General features: G+C 41.5%; 1 protein-coding gene across 6 annotated transcripts; it reads left to right on the top strand.

Moving 5' to 3' along the window:
- The first annotated feature begins 180 nt into the window (after positions 1-180).
- Positions 181-21,417, top strand: slain2 (SLAIN motif family, member 2). Of its 6 annotated transcripts, none has more exons than XM_039811634.1 (10): positions 181-894; positions 4,364-4,506; positions 12,776-12,943; positions 13,030-13,203; positions 13,531-13,884; positions 13,998-14,144; positions 15,933-16,016; positions 18,098-18,136; positions 19,318-19,525; positions 19,795-21,417. In XM_039811634.1, the coding sequence occupies exons 1-10, from the start codon at positions 410-412 to the stop codon at positions 19,856-19,858; spliced, it is 1,866 nt and encodes a 621-aa protein (XP_039667568.1). In that variant the 5' UTR covers positions 181-409; the 3' UTR covers positions 19,859-21,417. The 6 variants fall into 6 exon arrangements, with proteins under 6 accessions (XP_039667568.1, XP_039667567.1, XP_039667571.1 ...); XM_039811633.1 differs by having other exon boundaries at positions 15,930-16,016; XM_039811637.1 differs by lacking the exon at positions 15,933-16,016 and having other exon boundaries at positions 182-894.
- Positions 21,418-22,495: the final 1,078 nt, after the last annotated feature.

Here is a 22,495-nt window from a genome sequence, read left to right as displayed (position 1 = left end):
ATTATGAGTTTATTAATCACGTTCCACTTTAATGCATATGTAAATATGACTTTTCTGTAGCAAAATAATGATACACGCGTTTTTAAGTAGTCATCCGTGCATGTTCAAATAGGTGTTGGTTACGTGCGCGCTCCCGATACTGAACGTAGTGACGTGTTAGCCGCCGCCTGTTGGTCTTTCACACAGTTGGTGGTGACGAGTATTATGAAAATGGCCTCGACCCTGCGCGGAACCACGATTAACCGGAGAAGATGACGACGTTGATCTTTTTAAGTCAGTTAAACATCAAAGTGTCTTCTTTGAACACGTAGACAATAGTGAAGTAAACAAAAACAAAGAGACAGTCGGCAGAACAACGACAAAAAATACCACCGACCACCACATATTTGCGTAGGGCTGAGGAGCCGCTATGGAGGATATCAACTCCAACATCAACGCGGACTTGGAGGTGCGTAAGCTCCAGGACTTGGTGAAGAAACTCGAACAGCAAAATGAACAGCTTCGGAGTCGGTCTACGATGTTGTCCTCGTCTGGAGCGATGTCAGGGAACCACAGACCCCTCAGCGAGGGATACGACCCGTCGTCGCTTACAGCGGGGATGTCAGCCGGTCTGGCCGGCTTCACTGGGGTGGGGTTCGTCGGAACGGGCGGCTACGGTGGGCTGCTAGGGAATACCCGCGGTTTGAGCCCCAGACTGTCTTACGACGGTATCAGTTTCAGGAGGCCGTATGAATATGAGGGGGCATCGGCTGCCGCCTCAGTGTCGAGTATGAACTCACTTTATTCAGACAGCATCGGGGGTTTTACAGACGAAGGGGAAACATCAATCCTAGATGAAGTGGAAATCTTAGATCTCGAAGACATGGATTGTCTAAACGAAGACGAGGACAGCTGGTGAGTGACAGGCTTGTCTTTGGGATGCATCTTGCCTCTACAGCCGTGTCTGTGTCTTCAGTGCTGGGTGACAGCCTGGGCACAGCTGCTCTACACATTAGCTACTATACGACAAACGTCTGGCATAAACATTTGAAGTCATCTGTGCTGAAGGAGTCTCATTGTGGATCGCTGACTGAAGGGTGTTGTTTGGCAAGTCACGTGGGTGATGCCAAGCCCATTCTCGGACTGTATGATCATAATAGACATGCATTGTCATGCAATAAATGCCAAATCTCTATCCATGACTTCATACCTTGCTCACAGTTGTGTGCATTTGTTTCTGTGACTGATCAGTCGCCCTCTGAGGCCCAGGCTCTCAGCTGTCAGACTCAGGACCCTGAAGTCCCAGATCATCTGTTGAAACCGTTTTGTTGTTTGTGGGATGTGGCAGATTGGCCTGGCTTGTCATGGCAGTGGTGGCAGGAGATCAGTGTGTACAGTGAAACTGAAAGTTGTTTTCCTGCCAGGCAGCAGCCATGTGGGAGAGGTAGCCATGGTTATAGTCCTCCTCTGAATTCCCGTTACCACACCAGTTGGCACACAGCCACAAGTGCTCTGCAGCACCAAGTGAGGAAGGCAGGAGATGAGAAATAGGACTGTCATGTAATCCTGTAGGAATAAATGCTGAGTCATTGTCGAAACACTGATCGTGAGTATTGTGTTTACAGGGATTGCAAACAATGCCTACTGATAACCTAACAGGGCTGTGTGCAATGTCTTGTGGACAAAGGTGACATCATGTTGGTCTGCTGTTATCAGTCCACATTCATACTCCTGTTCTTAATCCTCTCCCAATACATTGTGTTTCCTCCAGCGCTTAGCATTTATGGTACTTAGGTTTAGGTGGCTTTGCCTAGATACACATTAAAAGTTTAATCTTTAAGACTCCAGAGTATGATTGGATTTGTGCTGCTGTTTAAATCGTGCCTCTCATTCCAACTCAAGGAAATCCCTTGAAGAGGCAGTTACACAGCTGATGTCAGGCATGCAGACTTGGTAGACGTGTTTACAGAAGGACTGTTGAGATAGACATGAAGTAGTTATATGTAAGGCATCTGCTGCTGACTAGACATCACTGTAATGATGGGCTGTCCTCAGAAGATAGTCCTTGTTATCCATCTTGTTAGGAAGAGTTTGTTTGATTTGTGTCTTCTATGATAAGACACTATAATAAGCAAAATGAGGGCTTCGCTCCTGATGCAGCTACAAGACCGTTACTAAGGCTATTACAAAGGTAGATCATATTTGGTTGAAAGCCAGCTCACAGCGGCTGACAACAGTGAAAAAGCTCTGGCAGTCAGCACTTAGTGATATATCATCTGTGTCCAAGTTTGTGTGCTGGTAAAAAAAAAAAAAAAAAAAAATGGTTTGCAGGGTTTTCACTGGGTTTGTGGAAGACTTAGGTGGATGTATTTGTCAGGGGGTTTAGGGGTCCTCCCTCAAGAAAATGTTAAGTATTTCAAGTCACATAATTTTGGACCGTTATGATTACCATATCTGTGTCTAAAACGTTGGAAAAGCTAGGGCAGATAATACATAAATAACACTCAAAAAGCTTAAAGACGCAAATTGCTAAAGGAGCCCACCGGACCAACTACAATCATTAGGCCTTGATCTGAGAAAAGTCAGTAGTTAGTTTTAATGCTCACATTGATTTTAGATTCATTCGACTTGGGTGGTGTCCAAAACGGCTTGAGTGCTCCACCTTAGCCTTGTATTGGTAGGTAAAACCCTGGTTTCTAAAAGCATATCCCTAACAGGCAGATTGGGAACTGGGAACAGGGGTCTAACGCTGATACTGACCCACTGGAATATGACATGTAGATATAAAAAGGGGGGGATGCTGCTAATCAGTATGCATGTTTCTTTAAAGTAAAAATTGTTTACATTGTTTGCTCCACTGTGTGCTGTGCCAGCAGCTACTGAGCCTTTTGACATGATCAGACTACTTTCAGTGCTGCCTGCTCCTGCAGTGCTCTGCCTATCAATAGCTGCTTGTCACACTCCCGCTCCTGCTTGTGGACATGACACATGTCATTGTTTCAGACCGGGGAGTTCACGTATGAAGCAAGAAGTGTTAGGTCTGTTAGTGGTAGATTTTCTACGCGCTGTGCCAAATGTGAATGATAGTTATTGGTAAACATTGAAAAGGTGCTGACCCAGATTTCAGGCTTGTATTTCTCTGCACTAGCCCCCCTTTCATCATGAAAGGCTTCCTCCTATGTCTGCAAGAGAGCGGATAACTGCTGACTCGGATTTCTCTTCTGAGTGGAAACTCTTCTCTCCTTTTATCTTTTCTATTGTTAATGACAAACGCACATTTGTATTTTTTGTATAAGCGACAAACGGGAAGTAGTGGACAGTGGACAATTCAGTTAGTTTGTAGCCGTATTTTAATACCTTTTACGTGTTACCATCAGTATCAAGAGGGTTTGACAGTTTCAATCAATACTGATATATTGGGGTGCCCGGATAGCTCAGTTGGTAGAGCGGGCACCCATATATAAAGGTTTACTCCTTGACGCAGCGGTCCGCGGGTTTGACTCCGACCTGCGGCCCTTTGCTGCATGTCATTCCCCCTCTCTCTCCCCTTTCATTTCTTCAGCTGTCCTGTCAATAAAGGCCTAAAAATGCCCCAAAAATAATCTTTAAAAAAAAAAAATACTGAATATCCGACTATGCACTGAACCCAATGACTTTTTCCAAATAATTTCAGCTAGTAACAGTGGTTCATGAGTTACGGTCTGCAGCAGCAGGAGCTGATTGTCCTCATTGCTAAGATATCGTAGAGACCACTGGTTTTTGCTAAGTTTGCATATGCAACATGTGGACTCATTCTAAGAGTCCACACACCAAGAGCCAGCTTCTGTCTGAGGTTTCTGCCTGTCAAAAGGAAGATTTTCCTCGGCGCTGTGGCACCAAACGCATGCTCTTGGGGGAATTGTTGGGTTTCTGTAAATAATAGAGTGTGTTCTAGACTTATCTGTAAAGTGTCCTGAGATAACTTTTGTTATGATTTTGACTCTACAAATTTAATTGAATTATATTGACAAGTCTAACAGCTATCTGCAAGTCACCTCTATGTACGTTTTTTAACTGGCCATAGTTTTAGCAGCATTTTAAATAATTAATGGACCCCAAGATTTCAAATATTTATTTATGAAATAGATCTGAATTAAAACAAATAGTCATTTTCGGAGTCAGCAAGCACGTCACATAAATCCCTTTCTGCCTATCCACCTTATTGCCATTGCAGAATTCAAACACTTGTTATCCCCTCAATCTCATTTCCCCTGAGAGCTGCTGGGTCACATCACACCTGAGGTGAGATAGGTGTGTCGCTTACCGTTCGAGCGTTTGTTTGTGTAACCGTTGCTTGTATTGCTTTTATGAACATGTGTGTCAATTGTTCATGTTTTTGTTCCAGGCTATATGAGGCGAAGCTGAACAGTCCCCTGCAGAAAGCCTTGAGTCCTATTGTGTGGTGCCGCCAAGCTCTTGACAACCCCAGTCCTGAGATGGAATCAGCCAAGCGCTCCCTCATCCACAGACTGGACCTCACCATGTCAGGTAAACAACGCCAGTGAACATCAAACATGTAGTGTCGGTTTAGCAGCAGTAGTAGTTGAAACAGTAGCAACATGACACTTAATTAATCCCTCTTTTGAGACGTAAGCAGTAGAGGATGTTTACTGAGACTTTGTTTTGGTTGTTTTGCTGAAAGTCTCCCTGCGTTTGTCTGTCTCTGTGTTGTTGGTCAGTTGGGCTCTTGCTGTCAGTTTGTATGTCTATCCATTTTTCTAATTGCATAGCATTACGCATTTGACCACTTTATCTGTACCATAAAAGCAATTCTAGTTCAATGTGATTACAATAAAACAACATAGTTCCTTAATCCTGATTAGTGTAGGGAAGTGAAGCACAGTGAGCATGTCAGTGCACAGAAATACAGTATAATGAAACAGCAGTGGTTTTTCACAGCTGTGCCACGCTGTTTGTTAGTGAATGCTCTGTAAGCATTATTTGAATGGATACTTGTAAATTATTGTTGTTAATCAGACAAATGCAGAATTATTGATCTGATATATAGATATATAGAGCTTGTACATAAATGCAGAAGTAGCCCGTCTTGCTGGCTAGGTTAGAGTGTGGTCGGTTCTTGTTATTATTACTAAGAGCTTTAAGTTATGGGAGTGAACCTCTGCCGTGATCTTACTGTTTCCTTGTATTGATTTTTGAAGCACAAGAAACACAAAATAAATGACTCCATGTTGTACCCATTTATTTCTTTAACTGTTACAACTACTGCACACAATTACAAACAAAGCACAGACGGCTAATCATTCGTCATACACGTTATCTTGTGTAGATAAGCTTCCCTTATTCTAAAGGCAAGATGGAACCAAACGGATGTACCTGTATGGTCAATCATTGGATGGCGGAGGCTGTAGTTTTACGACCTGGCAGATGCCGATAAGGTGACGTAATTTGAGAATTGAAACAACGGCACATTGACTTGGGGATAAATTTGCCAGTTGAGGTTACAAGTTACTGAAAGCTTAGAGGGTTAATGACAGAGTGTGTGTGTGTGTGTGTGTGTGTGTGTGTGTGTGTGTGTGTGTGTGTGTGTGTGTGTGTGTGTGTGTGTGTGTTGTGTGTGTGTGTGTATTCTTCTTGGGATAAGAGATTGAATTTGTGTGTGTGTATTGGGAGTATTTTCTTCAATAGGATTGAATATGCAGCAAATGATTGTCAGACACTCAAAGCTATCCACATAATCAGGCTCTTGGAGTGCAGATAGCAGATTTAGTTTTCCCCTTTTGTTACTTCTTTGCAGCAATGCATGTTAAAAAAATGTTTAATTTATACTTCACCATGGGGTAGGTAGTCTCGCTTTGCCAGACCCTCCTCCAAACCGCGATGGAGGAGGGTCTGGCTACTCCACATAGCATTCAGGGATGGGAGGAAAACCTGCTCTGGTTTAATGGCATTTCTTTAAACCAATCACAGAGCAATCCAGGAAGTGGAACGTCAAGGATATAGACTATGGGGTAGGCAAAACATTTCTCGTTTTCTCCCATATGATCGCACCTAGGTGCTTAGGGCATGGAGGCTATTTATGTATTATTCATATTTACATCTGTCAAAATCTTTCCTCTTTCAAGTGCATTACTTCCTCCTCATAATTTCAGTGTACATAGGAATGGGGTACCAGCAATCTTAAATTGGTCCATGTTGAAGGATCATATAAGGCACTAGAATGGATGTAAACTAGTGGTATACTGGAAGGCCTCAACTAGGGCTGGGCAATATACCAATATTCTATTGATTTCGTGATATGAGACTAGATATCGTCTTAGATTTTGGATATCGTAATATGGCATAAGTGGTGTCTTTTCCTGGTTTTAAAGGCTGCATTACAGTAAGTGATGTCATTTTCTGAACTTACCAGACTGTTGTAACTGTTCTATTATTTGTATTTACCCACTTAGTCATTATATCCACATTACTGATGATTATCTAAAATCTCATTGTGTAAATATTTAGTGAAAGCACCAATAGTCAACACTAAAATATCGTTGCGGTATCGATATCGAGGCATTTGGTCCAAAATATCATGATATTTGATTTTCTCCATATCACCCAGCCCTAGCCTCAACTCACTGACAGTCCCATAATTGTCTAAATTGCATCTGGAGTGAAGCAGGCAAACTCACAGACAGACTGGGAACCTTGATCAAGCAATGCAGAGACGGTTCATACGTTCAAAGCACATACACAGTGGGATATTTGTGTGATTTAAACAGCTGTCTATGCAGATTTAGCTTTACTAAATGGGACAGAAATAGATTTGAAGCGTTAAAAAAAGCGGGGGATCTCTGTGAGATGTGCCAGTGTAAATTGATACTGTATTAAAATGGAAGTTGGTAGTGTATCTGTTCATCAAAAACACTTCTAAAAATGCTTTCAATGGAGATTGGTAGTGTTATTGGGTTTTTAATTCATTTTCCTTGTCCTTCACACTCTACACTGAGAATTCAAAATTGTTTGTATACTATATTGTATAACGTAGAAATCACACGTAAACAAAACATTATTATAGTGAGTTCATCTACAGTACATCACCCAGGTGTACCTTACATTAAGTCCTGTCTGCTAGGTCTGTTTCTGTTTTCTGAGCTCTCGACTGCCACTAATTATAGTTAGTCCCTCAGTGAGAAAGACAGGCCTCAAATCCTCGCAGCTAAACTGAGAGGGGTCATTTCCATTTTGACAGTGGTATGCCCATGTGACAGTTAGATCATGTTGAGCAATAGGCCGCTAACGGTTGTTCACTGGGGGGGGATGTTCTCAGCGCCGTTGTGCAAGAGTCTGGACAGCACCTGGGCACACAACCACCTCCTCATACAAGGAGATTTGTTTACAGCAGCTGCTAAATGAAATGACCTTTTGTGGATCCAAATTGCACAGGTATTTGTAGCTCACGTGTTTCACAGATCAGATATGCTTATGAACATGTAAACAGGGAAAGGGCACACAGAGTTGTTTTGGGCTACCTTCTTAATTGATGATAAAGGAATCTGCAATGCAACTTCAGTCAAAATGCTCAAAGAATTACTTGAGGCGTGAACGGCTGCGATGTATCGCGAAAGACACTACATTTTTGTTAATTTAAAGAAAATATCAGTAGAACATAGGGCTGGGCGATATGGCCCGAATCTCCTGTCCCAATATGGGCCATTTCATATCTCGATAACGATGTATAATGTGATATAGAATGTTTTCTTGTAATTTGAATGTAACGGACGTTCATTAATATGAAAAGTTACACACTAAAGCTTTAATAAATAAAGCCTATTTTTGTATACTTCTGTGTGAATTAACTTGACAAATGAAAAGTACTCCACCATTCTTATGCAGAGAGAACCGTGTCCTGAGCTGTATGCACGGTTGGAGCTGAAAGGTTGGAGAAGCTTGTGACTGGAGTTTAATACTACTCGCAGTCCAGTAGGTTATTCACATTTAACTGAGTGGTTATGTAAAAACAAAACCATAATCTTCCCTTAAAATATTTCACATCAGATTTTCTTAGAAATGTTAGTATGTGCTTATTATCAATTGAGATGGTGCCTTTTATATTAAATTCAATGTTCAATAAAATAATGCCGGGAAATTATTTCCTTTCATGTTTTTTAAATTCAACAAGCAATTTGTTGTATTTTACCAGAATACTGAATGCAGCAGAACTGAGTACACTTTAATATCTGTTCATTAATCGCAAACTATATCGTTATCCCGATATTCAACAACGTTATCGCATATTTTCCTGACAAAGAATAATTTCTTTCTCTTTTCCCTGTATTATGACCACTATGAGCTGTTTCTGTGATTATAGATTAGGCTTATTTCTAACAATGGGAAAAACCTCAAAATTAGGCTACAGAACTTGTGTGTAAATTTTGCCTGAGAGGACCCTTAATGAACAAAGCACGATATTTGTCTCACAGCTGACTAACACTACCGGTAACTGGGGCTCAGGCAAGGTTTATTTATGATGTCATCACTGTAGGTGTGGTAGAAGGATAACGTCAGCCTCCTTGGTCCTGAAAATATCCCTCCTGATACCCCCCCACTCGCTTCACGTCTATCCTCAGTTGGCCCTGTTATGTCACCACTTCCACAAAAGCTTGCAAAATGATACAGCAACAAATGTTTTCTGTGGAGTCTTGTGATTCACTGGACAAAACATTTTAATCAAATAAATGAACAACAATGGCTCAATAGGCTGCTTGTAAGAGGGTGACATACTGTCTATTGAACAAGCTTGATCAATATACGTTTACATGGGGCTCTTTTACTGCTTGGCTATCTGTAACTGTAACTATAGGTCGATTTAGTAGTAACTAATGGACGGCTATGCCTAACCCTGGAGAAGATGCCGGTTTGGTTTTGTGTGTGTGTGTTTTGTTTTATTTATAATTTTTCCTCTTACTTTGTATGTTGTGTACATGGTGGTTTATTTCTGATAGAAATAAGTGATCCTTTTTTTATCAATTAAACATTAAGCATTAGTAGTTTTCTGAAAAATGTAGACCCTTTTTTTTTCACTCAAAAAGACTTCAGCAAATCTCAGCTCTACATACTGGGATAATTGTGCGTCTGTGAGCGAAAGAGAGACTCACCACAGACACACCCTCATGGCTCCCGGCTACTCTCCTTCACACCCCGTCTCTAACCGGAGCATGGAAACGCTGTTGCCATGGTGTTGGTTGAGTTTGTGTCAAAGGAATTGTAAAGGGAAAAAAAACTTTGCTTGTGGCAGATTAGAGTCAAAGTGACGACATCCTTATCAATCTAATCATTTTATACAGCAAGTGCACACTCGTACAAGGCATTCCTGTATTTTTAAACACATTTTAGTTTTATTGTGTCAATAGTCCAAGCCATTGTCTGTGCACACCCTGTTTAAATCATATCCCCAGATGACGTGCCTTAGTTATATAACTAAACAGGGAGGAGATGGCTGAGTTGACTGCACTAGTCAGACAGCACTACTTTCGTTTTAGACAATCCTGATAAGAAGTCAAAACACGTGCTGCTGCCCTAAGCTGAACAATTATACAGTTTTTCCACACTGCTGCTTTGACAGCTGTCCTGCACTGCTGATCCAATACACATACAAGAGCCAGGAGGGCCCAGCCACAGTCACATAGCTGACCTATCCTACTCCTGCTCATAAAAGCTTTGACTTTCCTTCAACCTCGTGCTGTACAGTTAGTTCACCTCCTTCTTCATGTCTGTGCCAGTTCTATCCCTTTTGTGGTATTTATCTCTCCTATTTACAAAAGCGTTTCTGTTTGCTCCTTTCTTGTGATATCCTCGAAGCTCTCAGCTGCTTTAAGCCATTTTTTTCTTCTTCTTTTTTTTTTTATTTCAAGTGGCCCTTAATGCCAAGAGTTGTCTTCCACGTCGTTCTCATCATTTAAGCCCTCCAGAACTTTTTCTTTTTCTTTCCACAGTTGAAAAGCCAAGACGGAAAGTCCTCTAATACAATTACATATAACAGTAAATGGAAATGGCATCAGTCACATTGGTTAGAAACAGCACTTCTTCTCTCTTCTTCTGACTTCTCGTTTAAGGACATGAGGATTTGAGGACAGTCTATTTTGGTTGGTCCCTGTGCTGCAGATCCCTTTAGGTTGGTCTTGGTCTCTTTTTCTAGTGACAATGTGCTGCTAGGGTTGTTGTGATAGAGCACGTTGTCAACTAATAACCTCCAAATTGTTTAACACACCATAGCTGGGTTCATATGGACTTTAGCCCCCCTTTACGGCTTTGTAGCTTAGAGACCCAGCCGGTATAGTCTGTGTTATGTCAAGGGGAGAATTTTCCTAATCATAGCAATTTGACTTTTCTATGGCAGAGTGCACAGACACAAGCGATGTTCATGTTCACGTTGTCCCAGAAATGTCATAGCATATTCTTTGGTCACAAGAGCACACAGTGGAGCTTGACAGACTTTTGATATTGGGGGTCAGTTTCACCAGGTTAACCGTTTTTTAACCTGTTGACCTGAGTCTTCTCAAATGGAAAGCAAAGCATCCATTGTTTCAGAGTGCACAATGTCACAGACCTACAGTACATGTTACAGTGTTGTTGACATTCCTCAGTCCATGATCTGTGGATGGCAGTGGAGTGGACATGATGGTATTTCCTAAATAATGCAGGAGGACAGAGTGCAGAGCACAGGGAGAGGGAGAAAGTGGAAGGAGCGATTGGAAAAGAGGAGGCAGCTAACATTAAAAGGCTCCCTTCCCGTCACCACCCAGCTGTGTAAACACACAGAGAGAGAGAGAGAGAGAGAGAGAGAGAGAGAGAGAGAGAGATGGGTAAACAAGTGGACTTTTAGACATTAACCATTCAAACCATCCCAGTGAGCAGCAGCCTGTCCAGAGTCTGATGACTGAGACCATGGACTCTGTAGACTGGAGCCTTTGACTGCTGCTCTGCTGCATTTCACAGAGAATTGCATTGTGCTCTGTGCGAGTTTATTGAATGCCATGTATTGTTACGTGTGTCTCCCGGCTGATGATGCAGAAACTCTATCAGGCCCACACTCAGAACTCGGTTTAAGAGACTCGACCAGACTGCCAGCACACTGTAGAGCTTTCATAAAAGTGCCGGCTATGAGCAGACACTGCTGGCGTTGTTGTCAAACACTGGGATAGGCAACGGGCTTTGTCGGGTTACACTGTATAGATGTAGTATGTTAACATACTGGCCATGCCAAACAATGAATGTTAAGTTTTAAGTAGGTGGTTTCCTTCCCACAAGTGCAGCATCTTGAACTCCATAATTCGCCAATCTGCTACCACTGACATCTTTCAGGCTGCATACTCTTTAGTTGTTTATTCCACTAATCAGTCATTGCTATCATTATTCTTGGTTGACTAAGAAATGCAAAGATAAGTTGTGGTTATTTTTAAGGGTATAACTGATGGTCATTACTATAGTTATAACTGGACAAGAAAAAAAAAATCTCTGACGTCACATCGATCTTCACAAGCAAGCACTACATTTTCAGAGATCCTTCTGCATGACTGAATCCATCTGTGGAAGGATCATAATACTAGATTGTGTTTTGACAACAATTACACTGATCTGTGATAAAGTAGAGGCTAATACTGTATCTGAAGTCTCTTTTATATAGACCTTAGTGGTCCCCTAATACTGTATCTGAAGTCTCTTTTATATAGACCTTAGTGGTCCCCTAATACTGTATCTGAAGTCTCTTTTATATAGACCTTAGTGGTCCCCTAATACTGTATCTGAAGTCTCTTATATATAGACCTTAGTGGTCCCCTAATACTGTATCTGAAGTCTCTTATATATAGACCTTAGTGGTCCCCTAATACTGTATCTGAAGTCTCTTTTATATAGACCTTAGTGGTCCCCTAATACTGTATCTGAAGTCTCTTTTATATAGGCCTTAGTGGTCCCCTAATACTGTATCTGAAGTCTATTTCCCGAAATTCAGCCTTGGTGCAGAATTATAGCCACTAGAGCCAGTCCCACAATGAGCTTTCCTTAGGATGTGCCATTTCTGTGTCTGTAGCTATTGAGGAGGAGAGAGGGGGGGGGCAAGGTGGAGAGTGGGGGGTGGCCTTGACCAACTGCCACTTTGCTCGTTTGAAAGCCGTGATGTCTCTCTCTCTCTCATGGGTGGGCCAAATTCTCTGGGCGGGCAAAGCAGAGAAAGGGGAGGTAACCTTGCTCCTTATGACCTCATAAGGAGAAGATTCCAGATCGGCCCATCTGAGCTTTCATTTTCTCAAAGGCAGAGCAGGATACCCAGGGCTCGGTTTACACCTATCACCATTTCTAGACACTGAGGGACCATAGGCAGGCTGGGGGAACGCATATTAATGTTAAAAAACCTCATAAAGTGAAATTTTCATGCCATGGGACCTTTAAGAGTTTGCAGTGTAATACAGAATTTTCACATGTCCACTGCTCACATTTCTTTGTCATATTTTCTATCCAAACAAAACAAATGCCTGGCTTATTTTAGTCCTCTTCTAACTCTCTTTGTACAAAGTTGTGGATCTTTAGACTATAATGTTCTTTTGTCTGTTCTAATGCAGAGTAATGTCAAAGAGTGGTTGAGTATTTGCAGTGCAGGCCCCAAAACTGTAGAATAAGCTGCCTGGACTCTCTTTTGAAGGCATAAAAAAAACCTTGATGTTATTACCAAATCTGTAATGTGTTTTGATTTTTCCTGAGTTTCTAATGTTATGTGGACTGACTGATATTTTGGATTTGTTCTGTGACTCTGCAGCCAACAAGCGCAGGAGCCTGTATGGAAGCCCCTACAACCAGCAGGGTTATGGAAGCCCGTATAGCACAAACGCAGCCAACAGCCCTTACAGCAGTGGCTTCAACTCCCCCTCCTCAACCCCCAGCAAAATGCCTACTGTCAGACAGCAGCTAATGCTTGGGAATGCAGGTATGGGTCTCTCTATAGTTCACTAACAATTCCAGAATATCTGTTGTTGTTGTCACTTAAGTGTTCACGAATGACGTCCTTGGCAGCACACCAGCGAAACACAGCGGCAGAGAGGAATCCTCCGGCGGTGAGCCCGCAGTCATCAGTGGACAGCGAGCTGAGCACCTCAGAAATGGACGAGGACTCAGTGGGCTCCTCAAATACCTACAAACTCAATGATGTCACGGATGTCCAGATACTGGCACGCATGCAGGAAGAGAGTATGTACCTTCAGTAGTATTGTTCAGTTTTCTGTGACCAAACAGCTTTTTTCTGACTTTTCTGCCCATTGCACATACTATATATATTCTTTGCAAATTTTGCACTCAACCCATTCAGCCTTTCTTATGCAACAGTTATTTTGTATGTATACATTTGTTTTTCTGTATTTGTTTATTTCATATTAATGTTTAATATATCTGTATTTTCATTTATGCACCTTTCACCAAAGCAAATTCCACATAAGTGTACTTATTGTGGCAATAAATCCTTTTCTGATTCTGATTTCTAAAGTGTGTTGTAACTGTGAGCGTATCCCTCTTTGTCAGGTTTGAGACAAGATTACGCCGCAACAGCATCCAGGCGGAGCTCAGGTTCGTCCTGCCACTCGCTGCGGCGCAGCACCTTCAGCGACCAGGAGTTAGATGCACACAGTCTGGAGGACGAGGAGGAGGCGGTGCACCCGGCCTTCCACCTGCCCTCCAGCCGCTTCAGCCCCTCCCCTCGACACTCTCCCCGCGCCTCCCCCAGGAATTCTCCCCGCTCTCGCTCCCCCGCCCGCTCGATTGACTACAGCCACAGCCGCGGCTCGCCTCAGCCCATCATCAGCCGCCTGCAGCAGCCTCGCCACTCGCTGCAGGGCCACGGGCACGACCTGCAGACCAACGTGGTGAAGAACGAAGGTAAGCAGAGATAGCAGAGACGGACGCCATGTTGGACATCAGCGGTTCATCGTTTGATTCTGGACGCCGTCATTCTGCCTGAGCTAATTCTGTACTGTTTGTTGCTGTTGTAGAAAAGCTGCGTCGTAGTCTTCCCAACCTCACGCGCTCCTCAGCGGCGACGGCCCAGGGTCCAGAGCCCGTCAAGAACAGCCGCAGCTGCGAGTCCAACCTGCAAGTGCAGAATGGAGGCTCTCCTCGACACCAGAGCCAGTCTGCCAGTGAGTATTGTGACAGACACATACTTAAACATGTCATACTTGTATTTGAATCCATTTTACCGGGGGGGACTCCAAAGTTGTCAATGAATCATTAGGCTCGTTCGAGATGAACTGCGCGGACAGTTTCTAGCCGATTCCAGCAGCCTTCAGGCTGAACAGGAAGTCACAGAAATGCTCACACCCTGTTAGGTCCGATTCCAATTTAATAAAATGTTATCAGTACACAAGTCTCCAGTCATTATTATGACAGAGTAGCTGTTAAAATGCTCTACATGTGATCTGTTGCTGATTGTAATTAACAACACACTGTGGATGATCTGTAATCTGAATGGATTTAGTCCCTCTGACTTCTAAACATCACTATCAGCCTCACAACACATGTTCTGTACAGAATAAGCCTTTAAATCAGACAAATAGCAGTTAAAATCCCTCCAATTCAAAATCAATAAAGTTTATATAAAATGTCATCATGTTGAGTCGATTCTGAACCAATCAGCTGTTCGATCAGCTGAGAGGCAGGCATTTCCCAGCATACCCTGGGTTTTGCAGTCAGTGAAAAGCAACTTGGTTATCGTTGGCCACGTGTGCATGACGTCAGAGCAAGTCGGACACAAATCTAACCGCCATGCGTTGGGCGGTGATCGATTCTGCGCAGACCTGGCTCAACTCGAACAAGCCTAATATTCTTTCCATTACAGTAGCTACCAGACTCAGATTGTCATTGTTGACATCACTGTGTTGTCAGCTGACATTTTAATATTTGTTTTGTTCTCCAAGTATACTGAACATCCGGAAACACGCTGCGTTATGTCTTGTTAGTCATTGTGCGAGTGGGAATTCTCTAAATCTCTCTGGCTGCCCCTACAGTATACACGAACTGTGCTGCTTTGTAGTGACATGGCTTTGGTGTTTGGGATCCTCTTTGTTTTTGATCATTTTCAGTCATAATATCTTTTATTCACACACATCCTTCCTCTTATTGCCTTGGCATAACTTTCACTTCAAAGAAACACTGCAGAATTGGAGCATGGAGCCAGCAAGACTGAGAATCTAGAGCGACTCCTGGTGTCAGTGACACTAACATAGTTTTACATTTCCTGTTTAAGGGTTTAATGCTCTTTAAGAGCTTAGAATCCCACCTCTGTGGGTTAGTACTATCCATTTGATGTAATCCTGTAATGGGAGTTGTCCTTAATCCAGAAACAGTAATCCCTCTCTTTTACAAGAGACAGAGAGGACAGGGGTCAAAGGGCAGGTGTCAGCTTGTTAAATGTGTCGTGCCTTTATCCTGTCTTAAGCAGCCCTCTGAGGGCCAGCGTGTTCATGTGGCCTGAGCCTTTGGACCTTTTATATACATTACAGCAGATATATTTTTCTGCTGAATTGTTATACACTTTAATGGTATACTTCATTTTAAGAATATGTAATTCTACAGTTGAAAGGTTTACTGTCCTGATAGTTGTATGTGTTTTTGAGCTTTCTGAGCTTTGGCTGTACTGGGCATAGGAGACCTCTAAATATCTGCCTTCCTCACTGACTTCTCTTCACTGTAAAGCATGTGTAACCAAAACCAGCCTCCATTTCTCTGTCTGTGGCACTTTGCTCTGACAGCCTGCTGCTCCTCCACCTGAAAGAATCTGCTTATGGATGTTTGGCTGTAGAGCCCCCTAGTGGCCTCAAACTGCAACTCAGGCTTCTATGGCCACCACTACCTCAAAGCCCCTTTTTCCAGTCATGCTGTGAATCTCAGGCAGAATGAAGTCTTAAATGTCCCTGTTTTTCCAGCAGCAGATCAACTCACGAGATACTCGGCCCCTTCTCGGTCCTCCCCGAAACCCAAACAGCACCTCCAAAGCCCAACTGCCCTGCGAGGTAACAGCCTGCTCCTAAGCCAGCTGGAGGCTGTGAGATTGCTCTCACACACAGCCATATGCACAATTTATTATATACTACAGCTGTCTGTGTACTGAAGGTATAGACTACTGGTACACATGGAGTGTTAGTGATGAAATAGCTGTACTGTATGGGGCTTAAAGGGATTTGAGGAAGGTGCATTAATGTACTAGGTGCCAACTTGTCATTTCAAACTCTGAGACTGTGAGGTAACTCTGAATGCAGGTTTAGCCTCCGTTTTTGTTGCTTTCATTTGTGAGGGAAAAAAGGAAGGAGAGAGGTTGAGCGGGGTGGTTATTGGCAGAGACGAGCTTGAGTTTATAACCCCCACAGGTACGCCGCCATACTGAAAGGATTAACCGTTGGCAATTTAAAAGAGGGAGCTGATTCACATGAGGATTGTACTGACATGTGTCTCTTTTAAATATAAAATTTATCATAAATGCCAAAACAGTGATTGTGTGCTGTTGCTGGTCCATGGTTGCCAATTAGAATCCCATTACTGTGACTCAGATCAAAAGTAAAAGTGTCATTCATGTGTTCATCCTTGATGGCTTTGATCGTAACATGGATTAAATTACACCAAGTTTTTTGCCCTTCCTGTTTTCCTTGCATCATAAGCAAATAGCACATCCTTATACATTCATGTTGAAAAAAAAATAATACAGAGCCACCAGGGTTGAGGTGGGTAATATTCTGAGAAAGAAGTCAGAATTTTTTTCTCAAGGAACCACATCGCTTCACTTTGCAAGGTTGGATCAACCTCATCACACCTGCCGCCGCCGCCGCTTGCTGTGTGTTATGACTGTAGTGGATGGCCTAATGAAATTATGTTTTGCGAGGAGGAAACACTTGTGATTTTAGCCCAGAATCACTATTAAACTATATTTTATTCTAAATTATCACAAGCATTCAGTTTTTGACGAGACATTACTGTGAATTGGGCTTATTCAGAACAAAGCGACACACTGATTTGGATGAGGTGATAGCTTTTGTGCATCAGGAACTACAACGCAATGGACCGATGCAAAGATATCACTGGTTACATCATTCCCTGTTTACCGGTGTGGTGTGAGGGGATTGATCCAACATGCAAAGTAAAGCGATGTGGCTCCTTGATTAGAAAAACTAGTTTAACTACACTATTTTCCAAGGTTTTTCCTCATAAATTTGTGACTTTAATCTCACAATTTCTCTCGAGATTTTCTCGCAAATGTATGACTTCATTCTCTCAGAGAATATCCCAAGTTTTTTCTCTTGTAAATTTATGACTTTAATCTGATTGAGGAGCTTTTTCTCTGAATAAACCCCCTCTGTAAAATTCATACTAATGTGTTACAAATTTAGCACTATTGACTCCCTTGTCTTTCTAAGTTCTAATATTTTAAAATAATTCCCAATGATTGTCTACAATGTAAACTGTCCATATTATATACACTCATTTGCCAGCTAATTAGGTACAGGTGTTTCTATTATTTTGTCCACACAATTTATTTAAATGAGGGTAGGCTAAATAACCTCTCTGTCTAACACTATACAGTTAAACCGCACCATGAACTATATCCTCCAAAATGACCAGATAGTTGAATCAACGCCTCTTTAAAACTGCCTCAGCAGAAACTGTCGTGTTACTGCATTGGTTTTAGCTAGGTGTACCTAATAAACTGGCAACTGAGCGTACATTTATATATATGGGTTTTGAAATGGTGCCTGATGAATTCCAGGTTGCAGCAAAAAAGATGGTTGCAATGATGTCCTTTTATATATTATCCTCTACTCCAGTAGACTCATCCAAGTGTTACAGAATCACCAAAGGCGACATTTCATTTGTAACTGCAGAATGTCCTTCAACAGGACACCTGCAGGCTCTACACATAACATTAAAAGGTTACTTGCCACATGCCAAGTAGGATTGTTGCTCATATTGTACACGGGCCACGTAATGTCAAAGTTTAAGAAATCAAGCAGGCAGGAAGAGACACCACATTAAAGCCCATCCTCAGCACCTTCCTCCCAGCTCTGAATTAAGGCCTGTCTCTGTTGTCTTCGTCTTTGTCTAGTCCCACTCTCCTGTTGCTTTGGAGAAGAAGGTGATTTCAGTGAGTATTCACTGAGGGTTTCCACATTTTTAAATATTGTGATTGTGGTTCCACGCCGTGGTTGTATTGATGTCGTGCGATATTATGTGCTTCTGGTTTTCACTAGTATGTATGTGCGTACCACCTCATTCCGTCAACACATTATCAATAAGATAGATAGAGTTAAGTAGCTTTTCTGTTCATTTTTATTTAATAGTTTCTAAACTATCATAACAGGTTTGACTTCATTTGTGATGGCTGTGGTTAAAAAAGATCGATGCTTTTTGTTGCATGGAACATTGAACAGTCAAACAGAACATTTATCACAAAAGCTAAAGTTATGATAATAAAAAACAATTCCAATAAAAAATATCAGTACTTTCCTGTAAACTGAAATGTCTGATATGCCTCACTTCAACAGCAGCATCTACATATTACATGTTAAATAAAGTAACATCAACTGCTAATAGGACATTTCTGTAAACAATCTGTGATATGTAACCTTTTTCCAGCATGAATCTTATTTCTTTTAAAAACAGTAAATATAAGAGGAATAGAAAATGTTACACCAAACATTTTACTAAAAATTGCACATTTGATTTATTGCGGTCTTCACCATTAGCCAATCGCATTCCTTCAAATTTCGATTTGAAAGCAATTAATCGTTCAGCCCTAGTTTTTTGTTATACCATATGTTAATTGATATCATATTGTATCTCATTACTTCATCATTAAACTACAGACAGACTGAAACCTATGAAAGCATATCTATAACAGGGTACCCGCAGGCTCTTAAAAGTCTTAAAAATTTCTTATATAATATTTGAAAAATAAGGCCTTAAAAGTCTTAGATTTCTTTAGAAAGTCTTACATTTTGTTCACAAAGGTTTTGTATTGTATTTTCATAAGATTATATAACTCCTTCGTTGTTTTGTCACAAAGCATGTATATATGGAGTACTACTAATAAAATGTATTAAGTTCAAGTACTTGGTAAACTATTTTTATAGCCTAAAATCCTTTCTGATTTTCCATTATATGCAACATACTTTTGCCAGTATGTTCATGAAGTTGGCATTACATTTTACTCTAAATGGTATTAAAAAGTAATGTAACTTGTGGAAACCTGGGGGTACCTTGTAAAAACCCTGTCTAACTGAATCCAGGTAACCCTGACTGTATTCCTGCTCTGCCTGTCTTCAGTCCCCTCTCCCAGTAAGTTGAGAACTCCAGTCACCCCGTCCCCACTGGCCTTGAGGCAACCGGTAAAGGCCACATCCAACCCCGGCTCTGCCACCTCCACCCCCACCCGCTCCCTGGCTTCTCCCCGCAGCGGCCTGCCCCGACCCAGTGCTTCTGCAGGAGGGGGGATCCCTCTGCCTCGCAGCAAATTGGCCCAACCTGTGCGCAGGTATGTACACCACAGACCACGACGACATCACAACATCTTGCACTTCTGTTAATGGATAGCTAGTGGATATCGCTGTATACTTAATTTAATGTGTGTGTGTGTGTGTGTGTGTGTGTGTGTGTGTGTGTGTGTGTGTGTGTGTGTGTGTGTGTGTGTGTGTGTGTGTGTGTGTGTGTGTGTGTGTGTGTGTGTGTGTGTGTGTGTGTGTGTGTGTGTGTGTGTGTGTGTGTGTGTGTGTGTGTGTGTGTGTCCGTGTGTGTCCTTCTCAGATCTCTTCCCGCTCCTCGGACATACAGCGGCACAGGTGACAACTGGAGAGAAGGTTGTTACTGAAATGGGCCAGCAGGGGGCTCTCCAATCAAACTATCAACACAAGGAGGCAGACATTACAACATGGCACTTTATCTACCTAGATACCTTTTACAGTGAAGAGTCCCTCTGTCAAAAACGAATATAGGAGTCAGGATTTAAAATAAGGAGAGGACAGTGTCCACATCGCGTCATGTTCTCTGTGGGCTCTGGCTCTGGAGGGGTCAGGCATGTAGTGCAGACAGCCCAGAAAATGCCAAAGAAACCAGGCCGACTCCAGCTCTGCCAGCAGAGGACACATCATCTGCCTTGGTTTGACTGCAGTCATCTGTCAGACAATCCATATCACTTCATTGGCCAGCTTACTCCCCCCACACTCCTCTTCTTTGTTCTTCTTTCCCATCCCTCAGGTTGAAATGTTTCCACGCATTTCTCTCTTTATGCTCTGTGTTTAACAGACGTCTGAGCGATCTCTATGATGATGCCGTGCAGGTGAAATGTCCCGTAATGTTAGAGAATTGTTGATTGTCTTGCAACAATGAAAGCACCTCTGTGTGGGTATGACATTTAATCTTTCCTCTTGTGAAATCAGCCAGAATGTATGCACAAGTTTGTTTTGGAAAATATTTATTCAAATTATTTAAGAAATGTATGTCCAAACATCCATATCAGTATTTTTGTTTTAAGATTTTAATTAGTTAAAAATGTACATTTTAAACCTCAACTGCAAGCTACGTCTCCAAAGCCTTTTATTGTTTGAGTGTCAAATCAGGACTTGGGAAGAACCTGGGCGATTGACGACACATCGGCTAAAGCCTCAGCTCTGACCTGTACCACACAGTTTGCCAAAATGATACGTTTCCATTACAGTGCTGAGATTGTTCAGTTTACGAACAGCTTGATATAAGGTCGGAGTTATATCTGAAACTACAAAGCCTGAGCTCAAAAACAAATGTCCCCGTTCACCCACCCCAGCCAATTATACCAAGAAAACTTGGATGTGGTCCATTAAATTCCCATAACAGATTTCTGTCATTGTAAATCATTCATGCAATGAAAAACATCAAATAAGATGACAAATACGTTTTGCTGGCTTTTACCTCTTGTGCTATAGAAATGAATGGAAAGGTGTGCCAGTGTTTGGTCATTGGTGTGGTGGGTGTTATGAAACTAGTGCCTATAATTTAAACTTTCACTTGAGTTTGAACATCATGTTTTGTTTGTTTATCATTTTGTGCCAATTTCTGGGTTTCCCAATATTAGCATTTCTGCTTGATTGATTTGCTTGCCTGTTTGTATTATTTTTGTAATTTAATGAATACATTTATAATTGCTTTAAAAAAAAAAATGCGCCTTCATATTTATAACCAATTACTCATTCTGTAAATGAAACTATTTATTAAAGAGAGGTGCCTATGTTAAAGCTCAGATTAAGTGAGAAGCTCGAACAAATGTTCAAGAAGACATACCACACCTTTTGTGTGAAGGTTTTTGTTATTGAACTTTTTTTTATATATCCACAAACATGACATTCAGTTTCCCTGTGTAAAGTCACATTTCAAATTAAAGCTGAAAAGTTGTTCTCTCTTTTTACTTTTTGGATCCTCTGCATGTTTAAGAACAAAACAAGGTTTGGATTACTTTGAGACAACCGCAGCCATCAGGATATAGTATACTTCAATAAAACGACAAATACAATTTAGGGACTACAAATCTAATTCAAGCTGTAATCATTTAGCAGGTCAAGATCTGTGTTAAAATTGTGTGTGTAGAACATTTAAGTGCAGGATCCTGATTTTATGTGCACTGGGCACACCCAAATTAGTTGGGGGTCAAATAGTTTAAAGTTACAGTATGTCTGTAGATAAATATCAACGCTAGGAAATAACCTGCTGTTACTTTAAAAGGCAAAGGCCTGCAGGTATAACACTTCACTTCTAGGTCAGGTCAGAGTATTTTACTCTTTCAGTTGGAGTTTGCATGCAAATGATACAAACTGCCAAAATTAAGAGTGCACAACATTGAAAACCACAAGCAAAGGAAGTGCTACTGGTCTCTCATATGAGACATCATTTGTGTTGCGAACATCAAATACACTCAGGATTCCACCCTTCGATTTAGGGCTGGGCAATATATTGATACCGTGATATGAGACTAGGTATTGTCTTAGATTTTGGGATATCGTAAAATGACGTGTTGTCTTTCATGGATTTAAAGGCTGCATTACAGTAAAGTGATGTGATTTTGAACTTACCAGACTGTTTTAGTTGTTTTATTATTTGCCTTTACCCACCTAGTCATTATATCCACATTACTGATCTCATTGTGTAAATATTTTGTGAAAGCACCAATAGTCAAGCCTACAATATCGTTGCAATATCGACATTGAGGTATTTGGTCAAGAATATTGTGATTCTCTCCATTTCGCCCAGCCCTAGTTAGATTAAACTACTCTAGAAGTCTTGACAGCCTATCTTTCACTTAATGTGTAAAAAGCAGATGGAGTCAGAGTCATATGTGGGCAGAATGAACTGTAGCAGAGACTTTACATTAAAATGACAATTTTATAGCTTTTCTGTTGTTTTTTTAGAATTTAGCAATGAAATGCATTTTGAACAGAATTACTAACTTCAGTTGATTTATAGTGCAGCTGCAGCATTA

Source organism: Perca fluviatilis, chromosome 9, assembly GCF_010015445.1.
Source record: "Perca fluviatilis chromosome 9, GENO_Pfluv_1.0, whole genome shotgun sequence".
NCBI lineage: Eukaryota > Metazoa > Chordata > Actinopteri > Perciformes > Percidae > Perca > Perca fluviatilis.
Note: the sequence above shows the minus strand (reverse complement) of the source record. Positions and strands in the feature narration are given on the sequence as shown.